Below are 26,801 nucleotides of genomic sequence, written 5' to 3' on the forward strand. Positions count from 1 at the left end.
GACCTTTGAAGACCTTGGCCATACCTTTTTAAAAAAATATTTTTAAATTGATTTTTAGAGAGAGGAAGGGAGACACAGAGAGAGAAACATCGATGTGAGAGCAGAAAATGAACACCCCCTACCTAGGATCAAGCCCATAACCCGGGCACATGCCATGACTGGAAATCGAACTGGCAACCTCTCCTTGCATGGGAGGATGCCCAACCAACTGAGCTACACTGGCCAGGGTTTGGCCATACCTTTTTAGTGGAATTTTACCTTTAGCAATATGTCTGAGACAGCAGTTATAACTTTGTAAAGTAGTTTACTCTGAATGCTGACTACTTTTAATCCATAGGATCAAAGGATAAAGTGAAGTATGTAGCTTATCTTGGCACATGACTTGTGCTTGCTAATTTCATCAGAGGGCATCAGAATTAATTCATTATTCTTCAGAGCAGATCTGCTGACCTATCACAATGGAAAGACTTCTAGCTAATTATAGGGACATTTAGGACTTATTCGTCATCTTAGGTTAGACAGAAAATCATAAACACTTGTTTTTAGATATCTTCTAAGTTTAGCATTTCTTACTTTTGTTCTTTGAGTTCCTTAACTCTTTTTAAGCCCTTTTTACAGAAATACAATTGAAATATAATATTGATATGTAATAAGCTTAAAGTGTACAGTGTATTGACATGATACATTTATCTATTGTAGTATGATTACTACATACCATTATGTAGTAATAGCATTAGCTAGTACCTCCATCATGTCACATAATTATCATTTTACTAAAGGCCTAATGCACGAAATTTGTGCAAGAGTAGGCCTTCCTTCCCCCGGCTGCTGGCACCGGCTTCCCTCTGGTACCCGGGACCCAGGCTTCCCTTCAGCCACCGGCAGGCACCTTGCATCCCCGGCTTCATCCAGGTCATCCAGAAGGATGTCTGGTCTAATTATCATATTACACTTTTATTATTATAGATTATGTTGACAACAGTTAAGATTTAGTCTCTTACAACTTTATTTTAAGAATATTTAAGGAAGCCCTAACTGGTTTGGCTCAGTGGATAGAGTGTCGGCCTGCGGACTCAAGGGTCGCAGGTTCAATTCCGGTCAAGGGCATGTACCTTGGTTGCGGGCACATACCCAGTAGGGAGTGTGCAGGAAGCAGCTGATTGATGTTTCTCTCTCATTGATGTTTCTAACTAGCCCTCTCCCTTCCTCTCTGTAAAAAATCAATAAAATATATTTTAAAAAATATTTAAGGAACTCATATAGTATTTGTCTATGTCTGTCTTACTTATCTCACTTAGCATGCCTTCAAGATCTATCCCTATTGTTACAAATGGCAGGATTTCCTTATTTCTTTTGCAGCAACAATAGTTTTATTTATTTTTCTAGTTTTATTGAGATGTGACATAACAATGTATAAGTTAAAAGTGTACAACGATTTGATATCTACACTAATAAAAGACAAACATGCAAATTGACCATACCTTTGCTACGCCTTAAGCCATGCCCACCAGCCAATCAGAGTGACTATATGCAAATTAACCCAACCAAGATGGCAGCCTGCAGCCTCAGAGCTGGAGCAAGCAGGAGGCTTGGTTGCCCCAGTGATGGAGGAAGCCAAGCTTCCCGCCTGCCACGGCGGCTCTAAGTTCCACTCAAGGCAACAAAGTTTCAATTATAGAAGATAAATAAAATACCTGCTTTCAGCCGGCCGTGGCCACAGAGCTGGAGCAAGCAGGAGGCTTGGATTGCCCCTGGCGATGGAGGAAGCCAAGCTTCCTGCCCGCACTGGCCGGCTCTAAGCTCCACTCAAGGCTACAAAGTTTCAATTATAGAAGGTAAATAAATCCCAGAATAAAAAAGAAAAAGAAAAAAGGAGAGGCTGGGAGCTTCTGTCGCCGGGGGGCTTGGCCAGCCTGAAAACGACCCTCAGCCCCTCACCTAGACTGGCCAGACACCCCAGTGGGGACCTTCCACCCTGAAGGGGGGTGTGACCAGCTGCAAACACCCATCAGCCCCTCACCCAGGCTGGCCAGGCACCACAGTGGGGACCTCCACCCTGAAGGAGGTGTGGCCAGCCATCAGCCCCCCACCCAGGCTGGTCAAACCTCCATGGGGTGAGGGCCCCCACGGGGGGGGGGGGGCTTGACCAGGCTGGCCAGGCACTACAGAAGGACCCCCACCCTGATCCGGGACACCCTTCAGGGCAAACCAGCCAGCCCCCACCTGTGCACCAGGACTCTATCCTATATAATAAAAAGGTAATATGCAGAACGACTGGGAATGACTGGCCACTATGACACGCACTGACCACCAGGGGGCAGATGCTCAATGCAGGAGCTGTCCCCTGGTGGTCAGTGCACTCCCACAGGGGGAGCTCTGCTCAGCCACAAGTCAGGCTGATGGCTGCCAGCACAGTGGTGGTGGGAGCCTCTCCCGCCTCCTCAGCAGCACTAAGGATGTCCGACTGCAGCTTGGGTCTGCTCCCCGCTGGCAAGTGGACATCCCCCGAGGGCTGCCAGGCTGCCAGAGGGATGTCTGATTGCCAGCTTGGGCCCGATCCCCCCAGGAAGCGGGCCTAAGCCAGCAGGTGGACATCCTCTGAGGGGTCCCAGACTGCAAGTGGGCATAGGCTGGGCTGAGGGACCCCCCCCCCCAGTGCACAATTTTTTGTGCACTGGGCCTCTAGTATGTATGTATTACAAAATGATTACCATAAAAAGTTAACTTCCAAGATATGTTTTTCAGGGCGTTGGTTTATTATGCAGGTGGGTTTATAACAGTTATGAAATGTAGCAAATGCTGCATTGTTGTATGGGAGGAGTCAAAATCACTAACAAGGGATATCTGTCAGTGATTATATAGAAAAGAATTGTCAGGCAAAAATAAATACATATATAAATAAATACAATAAAGTGAAGCACTCATTTGACTGGTATTAGAAATGTGCATGAGAATTTCTAAGCTTTAATTTGGAATTTGATTCTTCATTCAGGATCGGAAATTAACCAAAGCTGAGCAGCAAAGATTTAAGGAAGAAGCAGAGATGTTAAAGGGTCTCCAACATCCCAATATAGTTCGATTTTATGATTCCTGGGAGTCTACATTGAAAGGAAAGAAATGCATTGTATTGGTGACTGAACTTATGACATCAGGAACATTAAAGACGTAAGTTGACCCTGATAGTGTTAATGGAGTTCTTTTTGGAAATAATTTTCAGTGTCATAAAAGTTGCTTGTAAAATAACAGTAATCGATTAAAGAATTTGTAGAATCTGAATCTAGAGACTATGTTTCAGAGTAGGTTAAAAATTATGATGTTAATGAATGTTGTTAGAAAATAGTGTTGTGAAATTATTATTTGTGGGATAGCATAGGAGTTTAGAATTAGAAATCATAGAGATAATATAATGTTGTATAAAAGATACTGAAAAGTTAGGGGTGTGGTCAGGTTCACATAGCTAGTGAGCTATATACTATGTGATTATAGTCCATTGCTTTGTTTCTGACCAGTTTTTCATTTGATGGTTTAATCACTTATTTGTAGCTATTAAATGTGGGGCACACTTTCTGTTTCCTAGCATCCTTACACTAAAATTTTACATAGTTAAAGCCTCTAGTGATCTATATAAGCAGTTATTAAGAAGTAGAGGCGGACTTTTTAAAAAATATATATTTTTATTGATTTTAGAGAGGAAGGGAGAGGGAGAGAGAAACATCAATGATGAGAATCATTGATCGGCTGCCTCCTGCACACCCCCTACTGGGGATCGAGCCCACAACCCTGGCATGTGCCCTTGACTGGAATCGAACCTGGGACCGTTCAGTCCGCAGGCCAAAACTTTATCCACTTAGCCAAACCAGCTAGGGTGAGATGGACTTTCTTTTTAAAATTGTGCTGCCATTTCACAAAAGGCCACTCTAATTGGAATGATTCTTGTTTTCAATTCAAAATACTAAACTTGGTAGGATGTCTTTTCTAAGAATGAGGCCTTAGATTTAGAATTTTCTTCATAACATTTTCTTTCCATAACAGACAATAAAAAACAACTTAATGCCCAGCCAGCATGGCTCAGTGGTTGAGCATTGACCTATGAATGCAGGAGATCACAGTTTGATTCCCAGGCAGGGCACATGCACGGGTTGCGGGCTCAATCCCCATGCAGGAGGCAGCCAATCAATGATTCTCTCTCATCATTGATGATTCTATCTCTCTTCCTATCCTTTCCTCTCTGAAATAAAAAAATACATATTTAAAAGAAACAAATAAAAAACCCCAACAACTTAGTGATGGTAATAGTAGTATGGCATATACAATATCTGCTAGCTTACTTGATTTACCCTAATACTGCTCATATAGTAAGTTAGGTATGTTTATTAACATGTGGTCTTTTGTTTCTTTATATAGGTACTTAAAACGATTTAAAGTCATGAAACCAAAGGTCCTAAGGAGCTGGTGCAGGCAGATTTTAAAGGGGTTGCAGTTCTTGCACACTAGGACTCCTCCTATTATTCACCGGGATCTCAAGTGTGACAATATTTTCATCACGGGACCTACTGGATCTGTGAAGATTGGTGATCTAGGCCTCGCTACCTTAATGCGCACATCATTTGCTAAGAGTGTCATTGGTGATTAACATTTTATAGTTGATTGGTTGGGTAAAGAGAGTTGTTGATTGTATTTGTCTAGAACAGGGAGCAGCAAACTACAGCCCATGGGCCAAATTTGGCCCTGCTGCCTATTTTTATAAATAAAGCTTTATTGGAGCACAGCTATACCCACTTGTTCGTGTATTGTCCGTGGCTGCTTTTGTACTACAATGGCAGCATTAAGTAGTTGTGACAGAGACCATATGATGGCAGAGCCTGAAATATTTACCATTTGTGTCTTAATGGAGAAGTTTGCTGACCTCTGGCCTAGTATGTGAATTTGCTTTGAAATATATCTTGCCTTATTTTTGAGATATCCTAGTGTATTTCTTTTGTGGGGTATATTTTAAATTATTGAAAGTTTCTAAGGACTTAAGAAAGCTGATTTACTAATTTAATTATGAAAAATTTCAATAACTAAAAAGGATAGAAATAAAAACAAATTTTAGTGATCATGACCTAATCTTGAGCATTACAGATTGTACTTTATCAGAACAGAAAGTTAATGAAATTCTTTAAGTGCTTTATATAGATATAGCAAGTATTCAACAAATTTTATATTTATAAATTTCTTTTAGGAAGCACAAATTAACTCAAGTAATTCTTATGGAAAAGGGAAAGTAAATTTTGTGAATACATTTTTCTTTTTAATAAAAGTGTGGTTGTGGTATTACCTTGTAGGGACTCCTGAGTTTATGGCCCCAGAGATGTATGAAGAGCACTATGATGAATCTGTAGATGTCTATGCTTTTGGAATGTGTATGCTGGAAATGGCTACTTCGGAGTACCCTTATTCTGAGTGCCAAAATGCAGCTCAAATATACCGTAAAGTAACTAGTGTAGGTATAACTTTATTCTTTTTACTTCACAAACTGCCATATTTCATGTTGAAGTTGGTTTAAGTAAACGGAGTAAAACCTAATTTTGGTTTAGTTCTGTATAGCAGTGCTAAATTAAATATAATTGTAACGAAACAAGTTTTAGATATATGTTGTATACCTATATCCTATTGGGGTCATATAAAATGCTCTGTATTAGTATCCTTGGGAAAACATAGACATATCATCAATATCTATTTGTTTGTAAAGAATTTTTAGATACTTATTAGATGGTTCTTATTTTCCAAACCTGAATAATAAAGATTGGCTAAATAGTTTTGAGGGTCTCTTTTAGTGCTAAAAGCCTGATTAAGAAAGGGCATTCAAAATATAGTTCAACAGATACAGTATTTGATTCTTACTATGAATAATTTTTTAGAAATTGCAAGGAATGCAAAGATGTATCAGAAGTGTCTGTTACCCACAAAGAACTTACATTTTTAGCAGGAGAGTGATATAAATTCACAAATAATTATACAAATAAGTGCATGGGAGTATTTATTGTAAGGGACATAAGGGAGGTAGAAGCAAAGTGTTAGGATTGTTCAAAAGAGGTCTACATCATATCCAATTAGGTGACTCAGGCCAGGAAGGCGATCGTTAGACTGTTTCCAGTAACTAATGCTAATAGGTGCTGTTTTTAAATGTATGCTGTATGCCACATGCCTTCATCTTTATATCTCTACAAGATGGTGCTATCTTCAGTTTATAAATGATAAGACTGAGTATCAGAGATTGTGACTTATCCACATTCACATTGCTACTACTAATGGATTTTGACCCTAAGTCTGACTTCAGAGGCTTGTGTTAGATAGACAATAAGAAATAAGGCCAGCCCTGCTGGTAGCTCAGTTGGTTTGAGCATCATCCCATACACCAAAAGGTGGCAGGTTCCATTCCCAGTCAGGGCACATACCCAAGTTGCTAGATCAATCCCCAGTTGGGGGGTGTGTAGGAGGCAACTGATTGATGTTTCTCTCTCACATCAATGTTTCTCACGCCTTTCCTCTCTCTGAAAAAGTCATTTAAAAAAAGGAAATAGGCCAATGTCAGAATATGGGATATTCTATAGCAGTGGTTCTCAACCTTTCTAATACAGTTCCTCATGTTGTTGTGACCCCCAACCATAAAATTATTTTCGTTGCTACTTCATAACTATAATTTTGCTACTGTTATGAATCATAATATAAATATCTGATATGCAGGATGTATTTTCATTGTTACAAATTGAACATAATTAAAGCATAGTGATTAATTACAAAAACAATATGTAATCATATATGTGGTTTTTGATGGTCTTAGGCGACCCCTGTGAAAGGGTTGTTCGACCCCCAAAGGGGTTGCGACCCACAGGTTGAGAACCACTGTTCTATAGGAAAAATGACCTAGTTTCTCCAACAAATCATCAATTTAATTGTTTATTTCACCTAGCCATTCTAGAAGACTTTGAAATAATATTGATTTTGAATATTTGCAATAAAGCAGTCCTTCTTAGGAATTTTCATAAGTGTTCTTTAATAACATTGAATTTTTTTCTGATTTCAAAATATATTTGTTTATTATATTTTGCTAATTGGGGTAGTACTGTTTGTACATTTTGGGGTCTTGTTTTTTTCTTTACTTAATGTTACAGTATGAGAATTTCCCATGTTAATAATTACTTTGAGAACATTTTTAATTTCTACATAATATTGGCACATATATAATACATAATATGCAATTTTGGCTCTATTATTGTTGATTTAGATTATTTACAACCTTCACTGTTATCTGTAGAACGAGGACAAAATCCCTGTCAAAAAGTTGTTAAAGACATACTGTATGTATATATTTATCTCGTTTAAAACTTGAATATAGTTTAGGGTAAAAAACATTATTGTAATAAAAGTCATGTTGATTTGGGCTTTCAGTTGCTTCATTTGTAACTAGAAACCATTTTCTCCTCCCAGGGCATAAAACCAGCCAGTTTCAATAAAGTCACTGATCCTGAAGTGAAAGAAATCATCGAAGGTTGTATTCGTCAAAACAAATCTGAAAGGTGGGTGCTGATGTAGTAAAATGACATAACTGATGGATGCATTTTTCTCTTACCTTGCACCTGGTCATTTTCTGACCTTTGCATGGAAGCCAAACCCAAACCATACTGTCTTTAGTAAAGTTTATCAGTACATCTTGTTTGCCATTTTAGACTTGGGTATCATCTGCTAAATTTTCCTTGAAGCAACATTTGATTTGTGTGTGTGTGTTGTGACACGCTTTCATCACCTTGAGGCATCAATTTAAGTCAGTGGGTTCCCCCTCCCCCATTAACTTACTTCTGACAGTTGATTAAGTAGAGAGCTTCTGTGGGTCACCTTCATGTAAGTACTTAAATGGTTTTTTAATGATAGTTTTTTAAAAATGTAACCATCAACTCACCAGGTTTTTAAAATTTAACCCTATGTCCTTATATTATGACTAGAGGCCCGGTGCATGGATTTCGTGCACATTGAAAGGAAACTAATTAGAAGAAATATTTTAATATCACTATTTGCCTTTCCCTATAATAAAAGTGTCAACCAAATTCACAATGGACAATGACAGATCAAAACACACGTGTGTGATTGGCACCAGCGAGAGCTTTATATGTATCGCGCATGCGCGAGTCAACTTAGCCATATATAAATATATATATTAAACTTGCTTAATTAGACCTGCTTTCTGATTTAGCTAAACTTTTTCCAGCCCACTGAAGCACCCCAACTTCTCTTTCAGGTAATTGTCAGCAACACAGCAAATTATTATTGTAGATCATGCAGGGAGAGCAAAGTGTAAAATATTTAACTGCAGCAGTGTTTTTTGACTATATTCTGTGCAGTGAGTAAACCTGAAGTTATTTTTCAAGGTCCACCATTTCTTACTTATTCTCAGTCGGGTCAAGTTTCTAAACTTTCTAAATCTCCATTTTCCAGCTAATGAAAAGAAAATAGGATTCCACCAAGTCTCCTACCTACCTACTCCAGGACTTCTGTGAGGATCAAATGAAATGAGGCAGAGGAAAACGCTTCACAGACATTTGGTTAAAGTGTAAAATGTTTGCACCTGGCTATAAAGCAAGTCATCTTCCTGGGCTGAAGAAACTTCAAGGAGGCTAGTCGCTAGGGAGAGGAAGCTGGGCGTTGCTACGTGATGTCATTACCTGGCCCCCACAGCAGCCGTTTCCGGTCTGAGCTGGGCTGGGGGCCACATTTTGCACCATGGGGTCTTGGCAGTGTTTTGCTGCGATTTGGTGGGCTGTTGCTCTGGGGTGGTGGTGGGGCTTCTGTCCCACTTGGGGGAAGCTGAGTGTTGCTTTGTGGGTGCCAGGTCCTCAGTGCCATTTCTTTGTAAATGGCCAGTGCGCATCATGACAGCTCCTGTGTTGAGCGTCTGCCCCCTGGTGGTCAGTGCACATCATAGCAACTGGTTGGATGGTTGGAGGGACACTTAGCCTATTAGCCTTTTATATATATAGATGGTAAAGTTGATAGGGCTGTTTTTATTCAAGAATTGGTATTCTAGATTATTTGTATCACAATTTCTGTTTTTCTTGTGGACAACTCCTTTTAGTTTTAGCTTATATTTCCCTTTCATTTGAGCTTTGGACAGTTGCTGACTTAAATTGAAGGATTAGTCATTTGATTTTTACCTCCTTATTGATTTAGGTTAATAAAGTTGACAGGTCCTGCCCTGGCTGGTGTGGCTCAGTGGTTGAACATCAACCTATGAACCAGGAGATCATGGTTCAATTCCCAGTCAGGGCACATGCCCAGGTTGTGGGCTCAATCCCCAGTGGGGTGGTAGGGGGGGGCATGCAGGAGGCAGCTGATCAATGATTTTCTCTCATCATTGATGTTTCTTCCTCTCTCCCTTCCTCTCTGAAATCAATAAAAATATGTTTTTAAAAAAGGTCCTTTATAGAAAGTATTTCCACCAGCATTTGATTGACTGTTACCTACACTTTTATTATTTTTCTATCTAATGTTGCTTATCTGAGAATACATAAAGCCACTAAGGTAAGGCCTGTGTAATTATAGCTTTATTACAGAATATTCTTTGTGTTTGTACCAACAGGCCATATCTAGGTATGTATTTGTTTTCATTATGGTAAAATTTATATAACATAAGATTTACCATTTTAGTCCTTTTTGTGCGTTATAATCTAGTAGCATTAAGTACATTCACATTGTTGTACAACTGTCACCACTATCTTTTTCCAGAACTTTTTCAGCATCCCAACAGAAACTCTGTACCCATTAAACAACTCCTCATTCCCTTTTTCCCTCAACCCTTTGTAATCTCTCTTCTACTCTCTAGCTCTATGAATTTGCTTATTCTAGTTACCTCCTATAAATGAAATCATACAACATTTCTCCTTTTGTGTCTGGCTTATTTCAGTTAGCATAGTTTTCAAGTTGTAGCATGTATCAGAATTTCGTTCCTTTTTAAGGCTGAATAATATAACACACATATATACATACACACACACACATACATATGCCACATTTTGTTTATTCATGTTTCTGCTAATGGACACTGGTTATTTCTACATTTTGTCTGTTATGAATACTTCATGAAAATTGGGGTACAAATATTTGCTTGAATCTCTGTTTTCAATTCTTTTCGGTATAAACCTAGGAGTGGAATTACTGGATGATATGGTAATACTACATTTAATTTTATAAAAATATTTTTATTGATTTCAGAGAGGAAGGGAGAGGGATAGAGAGATAGAAACATCAATGATGAGAGAGAATCATTGATCAGCTACCTCCTTTCTCTCCCTACTTGGGGGAGATCGAGCCTGCAACCCAGCCATGTGCCCTTGGCTGGAATCGAACCTGGGACCCTTTAGTCCACAGGCCGATGCTCTATCCACTGAGCCAAACTAGCTAGGGCTACATTTAATTTTTTTTAAGAACCATCCAACTGTTTTCCGCAGCAGCTACACCATTTTGCATTCCCTACAGCAATGTAGGAAGGTTGTAATTTCTCAACATCCTCACCAACCCTTGTTATTTTCTGTTTGTTTGTATGATTTTTGGTAATAGCCATCCTAGTGGGTGTGAAGTGGTATTTCATTGTGGTTTTGATTTGCATTTTCCTAATGACTGATGATGTTGAGTATGTTTTCATGTGCTTATTGGCCATTTGCATATCTTTGGAAAATTGTCTATTTAAGTCCTTTGCCCTTTTTTAAATTGAGTTGTCTATTTTTGTTCTTTTTGAGCTGTAGGAGTTTAGGCCTGCTCTTTTTAAGCAAGGCTAAAAATACTATGTTGAAGTAGCCATTTTAGTTTGGATTCTGATTATTGTTTGTACAGCATTTTAATTACAATTTATTAAGAACACTGGAATATTCAAAAGGATTCATGGCATATTTATTGGAAAGAGCACAGGTTTCAGTGTGAGCCTAAAATTCAAATCTGGACTCACTTAATCAGTGCGATATTGATTTAACTGTTACTCAAAACAGGCATTGTTTTGATGATTAAAAAGATAATGAATGTCTATAAAATCCCTAACAGAATGATATGTATTTAATGAATGGTATCTTTTGCGATTGCTATAATTATTCTTTAGTCAAATAGGCAAAATTTTCATTGAAGGTAGAGGGTTTAACTTGGTTGTGCTTTCTTAAACACATCTCACCTTAACCTTAAAACTAATTAGTCTGAGCAAGATTATTCTTTGTATATCACTGCCTTAGTTAAATATTTGTCTTTTTTTCTTCTGTTTCTTTTTTTTCTTTATTGATTAAGGGTTATTTGTCTTTCGATCACTAAATATGTAGAGGGTTTAAATCCTTAACTTACAGGATAACGCTTTGTCAATATGCTTTGTCTGTTTTAAATAGCACAGGAGGGGCTTTCTACATAGACATTATGGAATACATCAATTTTAGTGCTCCCTGGCCTGTAATACAGATAGATTAGATATTATATCTCTATTTTGGAAGTTGGTCAAAGGAAAGGAAATTAATTTCCCAGCTTGTAAAAGAATCTTTAGAACCCCTGTACTTTTTTTTTTTCTTCAAAGATGGTTAATCCCTGATACTAGGCTAGTCTTTTATCCATTGTATGTATACTTTGGCCTAAAACACTAGACATAAATACTTCAAGAAAACCATGGGACTTTACTGAACTAAATTGTAAATTAGCTTCACCTATGGTATGCTCTAAAGAGTGACATACACTGACTAGATTATGGCTAATGAAGTCTACGAGTTCTAGTTTTTTAAATGTTTTTATTGATCTTAGAGAGAGAGAAACATCAATGATGAGAGAGAATCATTGATTTTTTGCCTCCTGCATGACTCCTACTGGGGATCAAGCCCGCAACCCCGGATGTGCCCTCACCAGGAATCGAACCAGCGATCTTTTGGTGCCACACTGGCCAGGGCTACAAGTTCTATTTATAACATTTGCAAAGAATTTGAACTTCTAATTTAATTTAGAGTTTACATATCTGGAAGAGTTTTTCATTTCCTTGGCAGGCAATATGTTGCTTGAGTCTTAACACATTGCGGAGCAGTAGTTTTATTGCTAGCTTTACCAGTGGCCAGATAAGTTTCTATTGAATGAGTACAAAAAACGTTTTACATAAATGTTAAAGGCACGCCTTAAAATTAAATACCCATTGCATTTTGAAGTTATTTATTACATGTTCTTACAAGCTATGATCTTTTTAAAGTAAAATACTGTGTAATATGAAAACACGAGAATTCGTGTGATCTGTGTGCAATGTGTTTTAATAACCTAAGCCAGTGGTTTAGGGAAACTACTCAATTCACGTAACATGAACTGCAGCACTTCTCCAAATCTCTCTCTCTCTTTTTAATAATTCTTTATTGTCGAAAGTATTACATATGCCCCCCCTCCCACCCCATTCACGCCCCCAGCCTGCCCCTCTCACCCTCCCCCCTTCACCTGCCCCAGGCCATCACTGCCCAGTTGTCTGTGTCCGTGGGCCATGCATAAATGCATACAAGGTCCTTGTTTGATTACCTCCCATTCACCCTCCCTCTGAGATTCCGTCTCCAACTTTCTTTAAGGCATACTTTTAGGTATGTTAAACTTCAGTATCTAGATATGTTGCTAGTAATAATCTTTAATTAAGATCCCTACAGATGCATGTTAGTTGGAAATTTTTTTGCATTCTTGGTAATAATAAGAGAAAATATTTTGTTTTTATGACAAGGCAGATTAATAGTTTAATTAATAGAAATTTTAAAATAGATTGTTACTTTGATACAATTAATTTTAAAGTTTCTATGTGTTTTTTATGATTGGAAGGATTGATAATGAACTATGTATTTTGTTTATTAGGTTGTCTATCAAGAACCTACTAAACCACGCATTTTTTGCTGAGGATACAGGACTGAGGGTGGAGTTAGCAGAGGAAGATGATTGTTCAAATTCATCTCTGGCTTTACGACTCTGGGTTGAAGACCCTAAAAAATTGAAAGGCAAGCACAAAGACAATGAAGCTATTGAATTCAGTTTCAATTTAGAAAAAGATACCCCTGAGGAAGTAGCCTATGAAATGGTAAGTGAATGCTACTGCTATTTCCCCCCGCCCTTTAGAAGTATCAGCATTGATTTCCTTTCTCATTGCTTTCTTTTTTCATTTTCTCCTTTTCTTTGTTTAAATTGATATTGTACTATGAAATGTATTGCTACAGCAGAGTATATTAAATTTGTACACACTATAAAGACTGATAATATACTACCTTTGTTAAGAAACAGAACACAATTGGTATCTTAGAAGCCATCTGTGTGCCCCTCCAGGTTGTATTTCCCTCGCTCATCACCACCAGCAATATCTATTCTGACTCTTGTGTCATTCCTTTGCTTTTCATTGTAGTTTACCTAAGTAACGTACGGTTTTGTTTTGAAAACCTGAGTGGCGAGCACACACCCCACTGGTTACTGAAGTCACTCCTGGGTGAAGCTGCCCAGGAGAGGAGGAGCTGAACAGAACCTCTCAGTCATTGTCTGGCTTCAGCTTCCCGAAGAGGTTACAAGAGCCCCTTCTGGGGAAGTCAGTGGGTGAGGTCACACGGGAGTCCAGGGAACTACGTGGCTCCCCTCAGTCAGTGCACCGGCAGGGCTGTTGTGTGGACCAGAATGAGTTGTCTGGGTCCCCAACCTGGGCTGTTGCAGCGCTTGGAGGGAGAGCTTGCAGGAGCTTCATTCTGCAGCATGTGGTCATAGTTAGTGAAGTATAGATACTGTGAAGCAGGCTCATCTGGGCATTCTGTCCTCAGGTTAAAAAGAAGAATGGGCCCTGGCCAGTTTCTCAATGGTTAGAGCGTCAGCCGCTTCTGGTCAAGGGCACGCATACCTCGGTTTCAGGCTTGATCCCTGGCCACAGTCGTGGTGTGTGTTGGAGGCAACCAATCGATGTGTCTCTCTCACATCGATGTTTCTGTCTCTTCCCCTCCCTTCCACTCTCTATTAAAATCAATGGAAAAATGTCCTCGGCTGAGGATTAACCAAAAAAAAAAAAAGAAGAAGAAGAAGGGGACAGTGACAGTGGAGATCTTGGAGACAACAGGTCTTTCTAGTCACACTCTTCTAAGCTGGAATGATTGCCTTGAACATATGGCACACAGCTCTCATCCTGGTATCTCCCTTCACTGTCTTCATAGACTTCTCTTGCCTTTCTCCTGTATTGGACTTCATGTTCCTAAATCCCACATCTTTCTCTTCCGTGGATTACTCTTTTGTTATGGCGCCATACTTCCTCTATTAGCGTCTTAAGAAAAGGTACATGGGAGGTAAATTCTTTGAGACTTGCATATATAAAATGTGTCTTTATTCTATCTTCATATTTAACCGATTATTTGGCTGGCTAAGGCATTTTAGGTTGTGCAGTTAAAAAAAATTAAGAGTTGCTGAAACCGGTTTGGCTCAGTGGATAGAGCGTCGGCCTGCGGACTGAAAGGTCCCAGGTTCGATTCCGGTCAAGGGCATGTACCTGGGTTGCGGGCATATCCCCAGTGGGAGATGTGCAGGAGGCAGCTGATCGATGTTTCTCTCTCATCGATGTTTCTAACTCTCTACCTCTCTCCCTTCGTCTCTGTAAAAAATCAATAAAATATATTTTGGGAAAAAAAATTAAGAGTCATTGCTTTTCTAGCTTTCAGTAGTGATATTAAGAAGTGCAAAGTTGTTCTGTTCTCTGGATCTTTTGCACGTGATCCATTTTTCCTCTTTGGAAGCTTATAAGATCTTGGCATTCTCAATATTCTAAAATTTCACAGTGATGTGTCTTGATTTGGGTCTATTTTCATTTACTGCCTTGGATACTCAGTGGACCCTCCCAATCTGTCAACTCATAACCTTTATTTATTTATTTTTAAACTTATTTATGTATTGTTAATCCTCACCTGAGGATGATTTTCCATCAGTTTTTAGAGAGAGTGGAAGGGAGGGGGAGAGACAGAGAGAAAGAAACATCGATGTGAGAGAGACACATCAATTGATTGCCTCCTGCATGCTCCCGGTCCAAGGCTGGGAATCAAGCCTGCAACCGAGGTATATGCCCTTGACTAGAATCGAACTCGGGACCTTTCAGTCCGAGGGCCGATGCTCTATCCACTGAGCCAAACTGGCTAGGTCCATACCCTTTAGTTTCTGGGAGATTTCTTAAAGTATTTTTTTTAAATGGTTGATAGTATTTTTTTTTAAATATATTTTATTGATTTTTTACAGAGAGGAAGGGAGAGAGATAGAGAGTTAGAAACATCGATGAGAGAGAAACATCGATCAGCTGCCTCCTGCACATCTCCCACTGGGGAGGTGCCCACAACCCAGGTACATGTCCTTGACCAGAATCGAACCTGGGACCTTTCAGTCTGCAGGCCGACGCTCTATCCACTGAGCCAAACCAGTTTCGGCTTAAAGTATGTTTTTAATATATTTTATTGATTTTCCACAGAGAGGAAGGGAGAGGGATAGAGAGTTAGAAACATCAATGGGAGAGAAACATCGATCAGCTGCCTCCTGCACACCTCCCACTGGGGATGTGCCTGCAACCAAGGTACATGCCCTTGACTGGAATCGAACCTGGGACCTTTCATTCCGCAGACTGACGCTCTATCCACTGAGCCAAACCAGCCAGGGCTATCTTGAAGTATTTTATTGATGTGTTCTCCCCCCTTGTTTTCTCTTTCTGGAACTGTTATTATTTGGATGTCGGACCCCTTGAACTGTTTCTCCAATTTTCTTATCTTTTCTATGTTCCATCTTTTTGTCTTTTTATTTTCCTTTCTGGCAGATATTATCAACTTTATCTTCTAACCCTTCCATTGAGTTTTTCATTTCTGCTATCATGTTTTTAATTTTAAGAGTTCCTTTGTACTTTGGTCTGTTTCTTTTTTAGAGTAAAAATCATGTTCTTTGTGGTGTTGATGCAATATTATTGCATCTTTCTGTAACCTTAGTAAAGGGAGTGCTTTTGACATTTTTTTTCTCCCTGCATAGTCTCTTTACTCCAATTTGCTGGTTTTTTTCCTTTGTTAGCTTTGTGCTCCATCTTCTTGTTAGAGGCTTTTCTCATATTTCTGGTAATTCTTGGCTGGCTGCTGGCTGTTCATGATTAATAGTGGAAGAGTGTATTAGTTTTCTATTGCTGTGTGACAAATGATCACAAACGTCTTAGTGGCCTAAAACAACACTCATTTATTATCTCAGTTCTGTAGGTCAGAAGTCCTAGTGGGCTTCGCTGGATTCTCTGCTTGGGGTTTCGCAGGTTGAGATCAAGGTGTTGGCCACCAAGGCTCTACTCTGGAGGCTCTGGGAAAGAATCTGCTTCCAGGCTCATCCAGATTGTTGGCAGAATGTAATGCTGTGCAGTTGCAAGACTAAGGCCCCCATTTTCTTGCTGGCTGTTAGCCAGGGGCCACTTGCAGTTCTTACAGTCCCTTCACATGCCCCCACGTCTCCTTTAAGTTAGCAATGGCATGTTAAATCCTTCTAGTGTCACCAGCTGGTAAAAGGCTCAACCAGATCATCTCCCTACCTTCATGTCAACTGTGCCTAGCACAGTGACATCTCATCATTTGCTCAGGTTTGAGGATCAGGATGGGTCATCTTCCAGGTGCCATCATTTGCCTACCACAGAGACTGACATGACAAGCTGATAGGACCGTATGACTGCTTGTGTCAGACTTATTAACTTTGACCTCTACCACAGGGTATCTGGGTGAGCCATTAGTTGGGGAATCTCTGACATCAATATTTGTTGGTTTTTCTTCTTGGATTGGTCAGATCCCTAGAGAGGAATCTTTCATTGTCCTTCCTGGAGGGTAAGGGTGTGGTTACTGGTATTTTGGTAGCCAAGTGGAGAAGAGGGCTGGAAGTTTCTGCATATGGCATTCAGCATGCATATGGTCGCTTAATCTTTTTGTTTTCCACTTGGAAGCCATATCCTCAACTGTGCCTGGTGTTCCATAGTCCAGAGAACTAAACTGCGGACTCGTTGGGTAGGGGAGAAGCAGACACTGAAAGGAGTGGAATGGAGGGTGGGGCACAGGATCCTATACCTGTTTCTCAAAACCCTTTCCCTTAGTCTTCCTTATTTTAGTCATCTCTTTTGATTTTACCCAGTTTTGGAAGTACCTGGTACTACCAGTCCCTGCACCTTGTGAGTAGTGTTGAGCGTGAATGGGAATCTCAGCTTTCTCTAGTTCACCTCTTTTAGGTTTGCTGAGTCAATTATTATCTACTTGTTTTCCATATTCAAAAGAGTCCCAACTGTTGTTGCTGTTGTCTTTCTCTTATTCTCCCTGTCCTTATGGGCTTAGAACTTAAAAATGCATTTACTATGGGTTTGGGGGGTTTGTTTTTTTTTTAGCTTTCAAAGGGAGTGAACTTAAATATATGAGCTTTGTCTCACATTTTAATCATCTTTCAATTACCAGGAAATTTTCCCAAGTCAGCAGACTCCCAAGACATACTCTAAAATGCAGATTGTAGGACTGAGAATGATAGGCTATAGCACCTCCCCAAGTCTTTTCTACTCCTCAGCCCTGGTCCTCTCAGACAGCAAGTCCTTAACTTCTCCTCACTCCTCTAACACCTAGCACGCTGTAGTACTTTGCTGTTAGCATACTTTCCTCTGCCTAGAGTGTTGATCTGTAAACGTCATCTACACTCAGTAGCCTGCCAAGTTCCTTTTTCTGTTTGTTTTAATCCAGGTCAGAGTTTATCTTCTTCTGTGATACTTTCTCTACTTCCTCCAGAGAGGCATGTGCTCCTTTAGGGCTTTTACAGCAGCTCATTTCTACCTCATTTCATTTTAAGCTTGTATCTGTCCCTCAGCATCAGATTGTGTGCTCATATAGGACAAAGGGCCAACTTAATCACCTCTATGTCTCTAGAGCCTATTGTAGGCACTTAATGTTGCTGAGTGTGCAAACCCTTTTAATGTCACAAAACAGGGCAGTCATAAATACCCTATAATAAGACTGCATGTACTGAAACATCAAGTTATTTGCTTGTTTGATTTAAGACCAGAATTCTTTTAACAATGCTTGGTGATAGTATTGTTTTCCTTTTGTTGATTAAAGACTCTGACATTTACCTATGTCTAATTAAGAAAGAACATAGAAACTGTTATTTAATAGCATTTGGGATTTGAGGGCACTAAATAACTCCACTAGTTTAAAAAAAAAGGTTAAAATCTTAAATGTTAGATGTGAGGGCGGACCTTGCTGCAAACATCTATCACCCCATTGATCCCCGGGGTTAAATGTTAAAGATATAGTTTGCTGTTTATGTTTTGTTTGTAGGTCAAGTCAGGATTCTTCCATGAAAGTGATTCCAAAGCTGTTGCTAAGTCCATTAGAGACCGGGTGACCCTGATAAAGAAGACAAGAGAGAAGAAGCCAGCTGGCTCTTTAGAAGAACGCAGGGATTCGCAGTGCAAGTCTGTGGGGAGTGTTCTCCCTCCACCCCAGAATACAACTCTGCCCCCTGCTCCTGCTCAGCACACCGCGGCTGAGTGTGAAGAAACTGAAGTCGAACAACAAGTTCGACAACAGCTTCTACAAAGAAAACCACAGCAGCAATGCTCCTCTGTTACAGGTAACATAGTTATAACTTATAAAAATAAACAACAATGCCTGGCTGGTGTGCCTCAATTATTTTGGCCTCGTCTCATGCACCGAAAGGTTGCTGGTTTGATTCCGTCAGGACACATACCTGGGTTTCGGGCTTGATCCCTGTAGTGGGGGTATGCAGGGATCAAGCCCGAAACCCAGGTATGTTATGCGCTTACATCGATGTTTCTCTTCCTCTCCCTTAAAAAAAAAAGTAAAAAAATAAAAGCAAATAAATGTGTAATTATATTCCCTTATCTTTAGATAATACTTTTTTATTTTTCAATGTATTATTTATCATTTTATCAGTCCTTTTACAAATTCCCTGAAATAGATAAGCCAGCTAGTTTTATTTGAAACTGTTCTGTTACATGACTTGCCCAAGGTACTAGTGGCATAAGGATTATAATCTTTCTACCATTTTAAGGGTCTAAAATAAGTCCTTTAATATAGAAAACTAGGAACTAAAGGGTATGATTTTTTTCTTTAAGAAGGAATTTTCTAAACTTTAAGACCCTTTGTATTTTGTACTCAAGTATAAAATTAACACAGTGCCTCTAATTTTTCTATTGTCATGCATTCTCTTTTCTAGAAGGATACAGCATTTTCATAGTAATAGCTAATTGTTGTATAATGACAGTATTATTCTCTAGCTAGCTTCTAGGAGAATAAAAAAGAATATGACATTTAGATTTTACTGAAACCCTATTGACAAGTATAGGTTAGTTAAGGATATATGTGAAATGGCCAGCAAATGGATTTGATTTTTATGTGATTCTTTGTTTTCAGCTTTTGCTTTACTAAGAAAATTTTTGCCATTCTATCATATCAGCACAGAGTTTACACTGAGAGTTTTTGATTAATTCTGCATTGTACATATTTTATTTGAAGATGTCTCAGGTTGTCAGTGTAAAAAAAAAATGAAAGAAACACTATTTCCAATGCCATTTGGACCTGGTGCTTCAAGTTTTCACTTCTACCTGTTGCTTATTTTCTTTGTTCTAGGTGACAATTTATCCGAGTCCGGAGCTGGATCAGTTACACACTCAGATGCAAGTCAGCCCAGCACAGGCTATTCCTCAGACCAGGTGATGGGCTCTCAAATGGTTTCTAGCATCCCACAGGCCGAAATGAATGTTCCAGGGAAGATTTATCCACCCCAGCAGCTAGTAGGACATTACCAGCAGATTTCAGGGGTAAGATGATCTGTTATATTTTTAAATATATAATCAGTATATTTACTGTAAATGGGAGGGTTTATCTTTAATTGTTTTTGGGTTTTTTTTTATTTGACTGTTACAGAAGCAGCCACAGCTGGCTCAGCCCCAGATTTTGCCTTTGGCTCAAGGTCAGTCTACTGTTTTGCCTGTACATGTCCTTGGACCACCAGTCTCACAACCCCTGGTGTCCCCATTAACTGTCCAGAAGGTCTCGCAGACGAAGGTAAGATACATTTTAGAAGCCCTGTATTCAGTTAAACATATCTAACACTGCCTCGATTTTCTGCTAGGCAAAGGCACTCTTTCATAAATTCATCATGGTTTTTATAAAAGTCACTGAAAGCTGAAAGTTTCTGCTTTCCTTCACCTACGACATTCTTCTTGAGGATGCACCTAAACTAACATTGTATAACTAGAATCTTGAGACATTGCTCATATAATTGGAAAAGAAACCACCCTTAAGCTTTGTCAAGCCATTCTTCTGCTCAGTATGTGAGTACAGCACAGCTCCCTTTTGGTTCCATTGAAGGCCATTCAGGGGCCCATTGGGCTTCACAAAAGATACACTCAGTACACCAGCCATACCCAAGTGGCACATCAGGAGTCCATATCTCCAGGTTCTTCAGTGCCACAAAATCAGATTGTACATTTGAAGAAGCCTTTTTTCCAAGCCTGTATTCAGCAGCAGCCATTAGCTTGACAACCTAAGATTATGGCATCACCACAGAAAAATGTTCAGCAGGGTTGTATTCTGCAAGAATCTGAAGCTCATGCAAGTCAGTGGCAGCCAGAGGGTGGTATTGAAAGTGTGATTCAGCCTCTGGAACAGCCATCTTATTCTGTTCAACACACTTATCCAGGACCATCACAGAACTTCCATCCTTCCCTTGAAGGCTCCCGAGCAGCTGCTCTTTGGGATACATCCCCGGAACAAGCTTATTACCCATCATAGTCAGCTTACCCAATCCAGGCTCCAGCACAGCTTATTTATATACTGCCAGCCGGAGAGCATCCTCTTTACACTATATAACCATCGGGATCACAACCAACTCATTCTTTGCAGACTTCTTATCCAGTCTCACCTACTGGTACAACCCTCTTATTCAGCCTCAGGCCAAGGGAAGCCTGCTTTTCCAGTGCAACTTCCAGTTCAGTCACCTTTTCCAGACCAGGGAGCATATAGGATCCAAGCAGCTTACCCTGTGCAACCTATGGAACAGCCCACTTACCAGGCACTATATAGCATGCCCCTTATGCAGGACAAACTTATTACACCATCCAGACAACTGAACAGGCAACCTTTATAACCCAGCATGTATATGCTGGAAACCCTTCTAATAGCAAGAAAACACATATTACAAACTGCAGGTCAGAAATTGTACTCAGTACCACCTTTTGTAGCACAGACATCTGAACAACAAGCCTATTTAACACAACCTTAAGGTAATAATTCTTCAACAAAAGACATTTAACATCAACCTTAGATACACAGACATATTCTTTTATATATATACTAGAGGCCCGGTGCACAAAAATTTGTGCACTCGGGAGGGTCCCTCAGCCCGGCCTGTGCCCTCTCAGTCTGGGACCCCTCAGGGGATGACCACCTGCTGGCTTAGGCCCGCTCCCCGGGGGATTGGGCCCAAGCTGGCAGTCAGACATCCCTCTGGCAGCCCAGGAGCCCTCAGGGGATGTCCACTTGCCAGCAGGGAGCAGGCCTAGCTGCAGTCGGATATCCTTAGCACTGCTGAGGAGGCAGGAGAGGCTCCCACCACCACCGCTGAACTGGCAGCTATCAGCCTGGCTTGTGGCTGAGCAGAGCTCCCCCTGTGGGAGCACACTGACCACCAGGGGGCAGCTCCTGCATTGAGCGTCTGCCCCCTGGTGGTCAGTGTGTGTCATAGTGACCAGTGATTCCCAGTCACTCTGCTGTTAGGATCAATTTGCATATTACCCTTTTCTTATATAGGACTAGTGACCCGGTGCATGGATTTGTGCACATTGAAAGGAAATTAATTAGAAGGTGGCCATTGGGGCGGGGTGGGACTGGGTGAGAAGGGCAGGACACGCCCTAGAGCCAACCTACTGCAGTCCCTTTCTGGCTGGCCATACTTGGGGTGGCACCGTGGCTCAAAGGGCGTCTGCGGAGTGAGCGGGGTCCCTCTGGCAGGTGGGGTCCCTCGACCTGGCCTGTGGGGATCACCTGCAGGGATCGGGCCGAAACGGGCTCTCCGACATCTCCCAAGTGGTCCTGGAGTGTGAGAGGACACTCTGCAAAGTTGCTGTCATACAGGGTGTGGAATGCAAATGCAAGTGTGCAGTAAACCAGATTTGGGGCCGACAGTGCCCCAGCAACAACATAACCCATGGCTGAAGGTGGGATCACGTGGCCACCCGTGAGGAATTGGGCTCCCTCTTCTCTGTTTTCGGGGTGCATCACTCAAGACTGCCGCTGCCAAATCACTGCAGCTCGGCAGCTCCTTTGTTGAGCGTCTGCCCCCTGGTAGTCAGTGAGCGTCATAGCAGCCGGTCAGTTGGACACTTAGCATATTAGCCGTGTGCGTGCGTGTGTGTGTGTGTGTGTGTGTGTGTGTGTGAGAGAGAGAGAGAGAGAGAGAGAGAGAGAGAGAGAGAGAGATACACACATTGATTTTAGAGAGGAAGGGACGGAGGGAGGGTGGGAAGGAGAGAGAGAGAGAGAGAGAGAGAGAGAGAGAGAGAGAGAGAGAGAGAGAAACACCATTGATGAGAGAGAATCACTGATTGGCTGCCTCCTTCACACCCTCCACTGGGGATCGAGCCCACAGCCCCGGCATGTGCCCTAACTGGGAATCGAACTGTGATTTTCTGGTTCATAGGTCGATGCTCAACCACTGAGCACACTGGCTGGGCCACAGACACTTTCTACTGAGCCTTTATTTAGTGTCCAGCATTCAGAAGCTCCATCCCAGATAGATGTCAATTTTGGACACCAGCAGCTAAAAGCCCAGTCAACTAGCATTCCATCTCAGCGGGCCGTGGAAGGACAGTTTCAACACCCTGTGTAGATGCCCTTCATTCAGCAGGCCTCCTCAATGGCCCACATCCAGCCCTGTACTTCTCTGCACAGCTTTCTGCCTCACATCTAACACCAAGCCAGGTTTCTCACTCAGCTTTCATTCAGAATCAGCAGATCATTCATTCATCTCATAGACAAAAACACAAAAGCCATCAGCAGTCTACTCAAGAAGGTCACATCTGCAGCAGCATTCTTTTTTTAAAAAAGAATATTGCCTATTTAATCCTCACACCCAGTTTTTAAAATATATTTTTATTGATTTCAGGGAGGAAGGGAGAGGGAGAGAGAGATAGAAACATCAATGATGAGAGAATAATTGATCGGCGGCTCCTGCACACCCCCAACTGGGGATTGAGCCCATAACCCGGGCATGTGCCCAGCATGTGCCCTTGACTGGAATCAAACCTGGGACCCTTCAGTCTGCAGCCCGACACTCTATCCACTGAGCCAAACCAGCTAGGGAAGCAGCAGCATTCTTTGCGTAGCCAACATGCTGTTTTTCCACAGCAGGCACCTAACCAAGGTCAGCCATTACTAGGTATTCCAAGGGCCATTCCAAACACAGTCTAGATTACACGTCCTTTGCAAGAACAGTTGCAACCAGCAGCAATGGGACAACATGTAATACAACCTTTAGAGCAGCCTTAAGTGCTTCAGGCATTAGACAGCAGTCAGACTTTTCCCCTGCAGAAACACCTAGCACGGCACCAGCCAGCATGGACTCGGCAGTGGCCTGCTGTCCAGCCACGGTGGCAGCCAGCTTCTAGCTCAGCACTTGTTTCTGGGTCATCGGAAACACAATTACAACAGCAGACCCTCTATCAAAGTGCTGGGATAGCCCTTCCAAATTGGTCATCTTCTTCTGTTCATCTGTCACCACTTGGTCTCCCAGTACAGGCTTCCACTGCCTTTCAGAGCATTTTCCTGTTAACAGGTAAAGCACCATTTGCAAAGCCAAGAATTTCCAAAGGTAAATCCTCCTGGGAGAAGATAGTGGATGATTGTGATTTTTCTGTAGTGTTCCAGGGTCAGGGAGATAGTGAGCTGTAGTAGAAATGGCACTGAACTGGGAGTCGCAGTCCCTCTTTTGGCTCTTTTCCTTCCTGAGTGGCCTTGACTCAAGTCTCTTTGGGTTTTTCTTATCTGTAAAGTGAAGGGATGAGACCCGATGATGATAACAATTACTTGAGCACCAACTTGGGATATGTCAGTTAATAAAAAACAAAAATGTTTTCTGTCACTGAGTTTTGTTGCCTAATCGAGGGAAGACTCAATTACCATAATAAAAAGTAAATTATATAATACAGTACAAAGCCATCGGGAAATTTAGAGCAGGGTAAGGAGGAAAATGGGTTGCAATTTTCTGTAAGGTGGCGATCAAGGTAGGCCTCATTGAGAGGGTGACATTTGAGGAGGCGAGGGAGTCCACAGTGTACATTCCAGGCAGAGGGAATAAGCCGTGGAAAGGCTCTAAGTGAGGAGTGTGTCTGGCATGTTTGAAAAATAGCAAGGAGGCCAGAGTAGTTGTTAGTCCTAAAATATTAGGATCCTATCTTACTGTTCTACGTTTATTATAAAGCATTGCCTTTATGAAATGAAACTAACGATCACCAATGAGTGATTCCTAGGTACCAAATGCTGTTTTCTAACAGCCTAACATATACTGTCCTAACAACCCTATGAATAGTAGCTGTCATTACCCCCATTTTACAGGTGAGAAAACTCAGAGAGGTTGAGTTACTTTCCCAATGACATACAGGAGGGCCAGGGTTTGAACCCTGATTACCCGGCTGCAGAGGCTGAGCCCTTAATCATGACACCATTCAGCCTCTTTGTAGGATAGCTGTCTTCTCTACTGGAAAGGAGAAAAAAGGGTATGATGACTTCAGTGAGATTTATTTAACATAGGGATTGATTGAAATCATTAAAGGAAGGAACTGAGAATCCAGTTTATTCTTTTCTTACTCTTCTGTTCTCCTTTGATATCTCTAACATCCCTGAATTTGTTGAGTTTGGCTAATAAAAATGCTTTGAGCTTCTTAAATAAAATGTACGCTGCACTGTAAGACTTTTCTAATTATGATATATTACTGTTCCAAAGAGCTATTATCTCAAGTATTACGTGTTTTATAAAATTCTCTCTTTATCAAGGGCACATATATCAGTGATTTTCAACCTTTTACATCTCATGGCACGCAAAAACTAATTACTAAAATTCTGCAGCACACCAAAATTGTATTCTTTGCCAGTCTGACAAAAAGTAGATATAATTTTTATTTGTTCACACTGGATGGCTATTATTGTGTTAGCTGTTGTCATTTTTTAATTTGACAATCTAAGGGAAAAGAGGTCAGTGTCCCTGACTAACAAGTCAGGTATTGCATGTTTTAAAAATTCTGGTGCACACACCAGTTGTTGCCAGCATAAATTATAAAGAACTAGAGGCCCAGTGCACAGATTCACGCACATTGAAAGTAAATGAATTAGAAGGTGGCCGATGGCGCTGGACTAGGCAAGACGGGCTGGACACACCCTGGAGCCAACCTCCGCGGTCCTTCCCCAGCTGGCCACACCTGCGGTGGCGCTGGGGCTCTAAGGGCATCTGCAGAGTGAGTGGGGTCCCTCCAGCAAGTGGGGTACCTTGGCCTGGCCTGTGAGGATCTGGCCAAAACTGGCAGTCCGACATCCCCCAAGGGGTCCCGGAGTGCAAGAGGGCACTCTGCAAAGTTGCTGTCACTCGGCAGCTCCTGCATTGAACGTCTGCCTCAGCCAGTTGCTTAGGCTTTTATATATATAGATACAGATTCCTATGTGTGCATGCTGACTCCTAGCAGGAATGATCAAGGATTAATAAAGATCTTTGCAGCTGAAGTTTCTTCAGGCAAAGCATGATTCTGAGATTTATTTCTTTAGAATAGAGTTTTTCACAGAGTATTTTGGTTTGGAATATCCATTTTTGTGACCATGTGTTGTATATTTTCCTTACCTAATTAAAATAATTTCCCCCAAAATTTTATTAAGAAAAATTTCAATGATACAGAAAAGTTGAAAAAATTGTAGAGTGAATACCCATATCTGTACCAGCTAGATTCTGTAGTTAGCTTTTTGCTATATTTGCTCTACGACTATCTCTTTATGTTTTTATCAATTCATCCTATTTTTCTGGTACATTTCAAAATTAAAGTTGCTGACATCGGTATACTTTATGCAAAAATACTTTAGCATGCATATCATTGACTAGAACTTAGTATTTGTTTATATTTTTTAGTTTACATTTATGTGCAGTGAAATACACAGATTATTATTCAGTGACTTTTTAAAAAAAAATATTCTTGAAACTATTACATTTGTTCCCCCTTTTCTCCCATAGACCTCTTATAACTCCCCTCCAGCCCCTACCCTTATGACAGCCCTTTTTTTTGGTTAATCCTCACCCAAGGATATTTTCCCATTGATTTTTAGAGAGAGTGGAAGGGAGGGGGAGAGACAGAGAGAAACATTGATGTGAGAGAGACACATTGATTGGTTGCCTCCTGCACATGCCCCGAGCAGGGCCAGGGATTGAGCTTGCAACCAAGGTACGTGCCCTTGGCAAACCTTTTTTTGTTTGTTTGTTTTTTAGTTAATCCTCACCCGACGATATTTTTCCATTGATTTTTAGAGAAAGTAGAAAAGAGAGGGAGAGACAGAGAAACATCAATTGGTTGCCTCCTGCACATGCCCTGACCAGAACCTGGATGGAGCTTGCAACTGAGGTACATGCCCTTGACTGGAATCAAACCCCAACCAACCCTTTTGTCCATGGGCCAAAACTCTATCCACTGAGCCAAACCAGCTAGGGCGGCAAACCTTTTCTGTAAAGTTCTAGATAGT

General features: G+C 40.9%; 1 protein-coding gene across 1 annotated transcript in view; it reads left to right on the top strand.

Moving 5' to 3' along the window:
• Positions 1 to 26,801, top strand: part of WNK3 (WNK lysine deficient protein kinase 3) — a gene marked incomplete at its 3' end in the record, with an annotated part of 103,364 nt that overhangs the window by 33,711 nt on the left and 42,852 nt on the right. Inside the window, exons 3-10 of the mRNA XM_081115437.1 lie at positions 2,993 to 3,165; positions 4,405 to 4,625; positions 5,328 to 5,485; positions 7,474 to 7,562; positions 12,871 to 13,090; positions 18,342 to 18,636; positions 19,656 to 19,846; positions 19,953 to 20,093. Of these exons, the coding sequence (XP_080971563.1) occupies positions 2,993 to 3,165; positions 4,405 to 4,625; positions 5,328 to 5,485; positions 7,474 to 7,562; positions 12,871 to 13,090; positions 18,342 to 18,636; positions 19,656 to 19,846; positions 19,953 to 20,093 (1,488 nt within the window). The remainder of the gene's footprint in view (positions 1 to 2,992; positions 3,166 to 4,404; positions 4,626 to 5,327; positions 5,486 to 7,473; positions 7,563 to 12,870; positions 13,091 to 18,341; positions 18,637 to 19,655; positions 19,847 to 19,952; positions 20,094 to 26,801) is intronic.

Source organism: Myotis nattereri, assembly GCF_964212035.1.
Source record: "Myotis nattereri genome assembly, chromosome: X".
Lineage (NCBI taxonomy): Eukaryota > Metazoa > Chordata > Mammalia > Chiroptera > Vespertilionidae > Myotis > Myotis nattereri.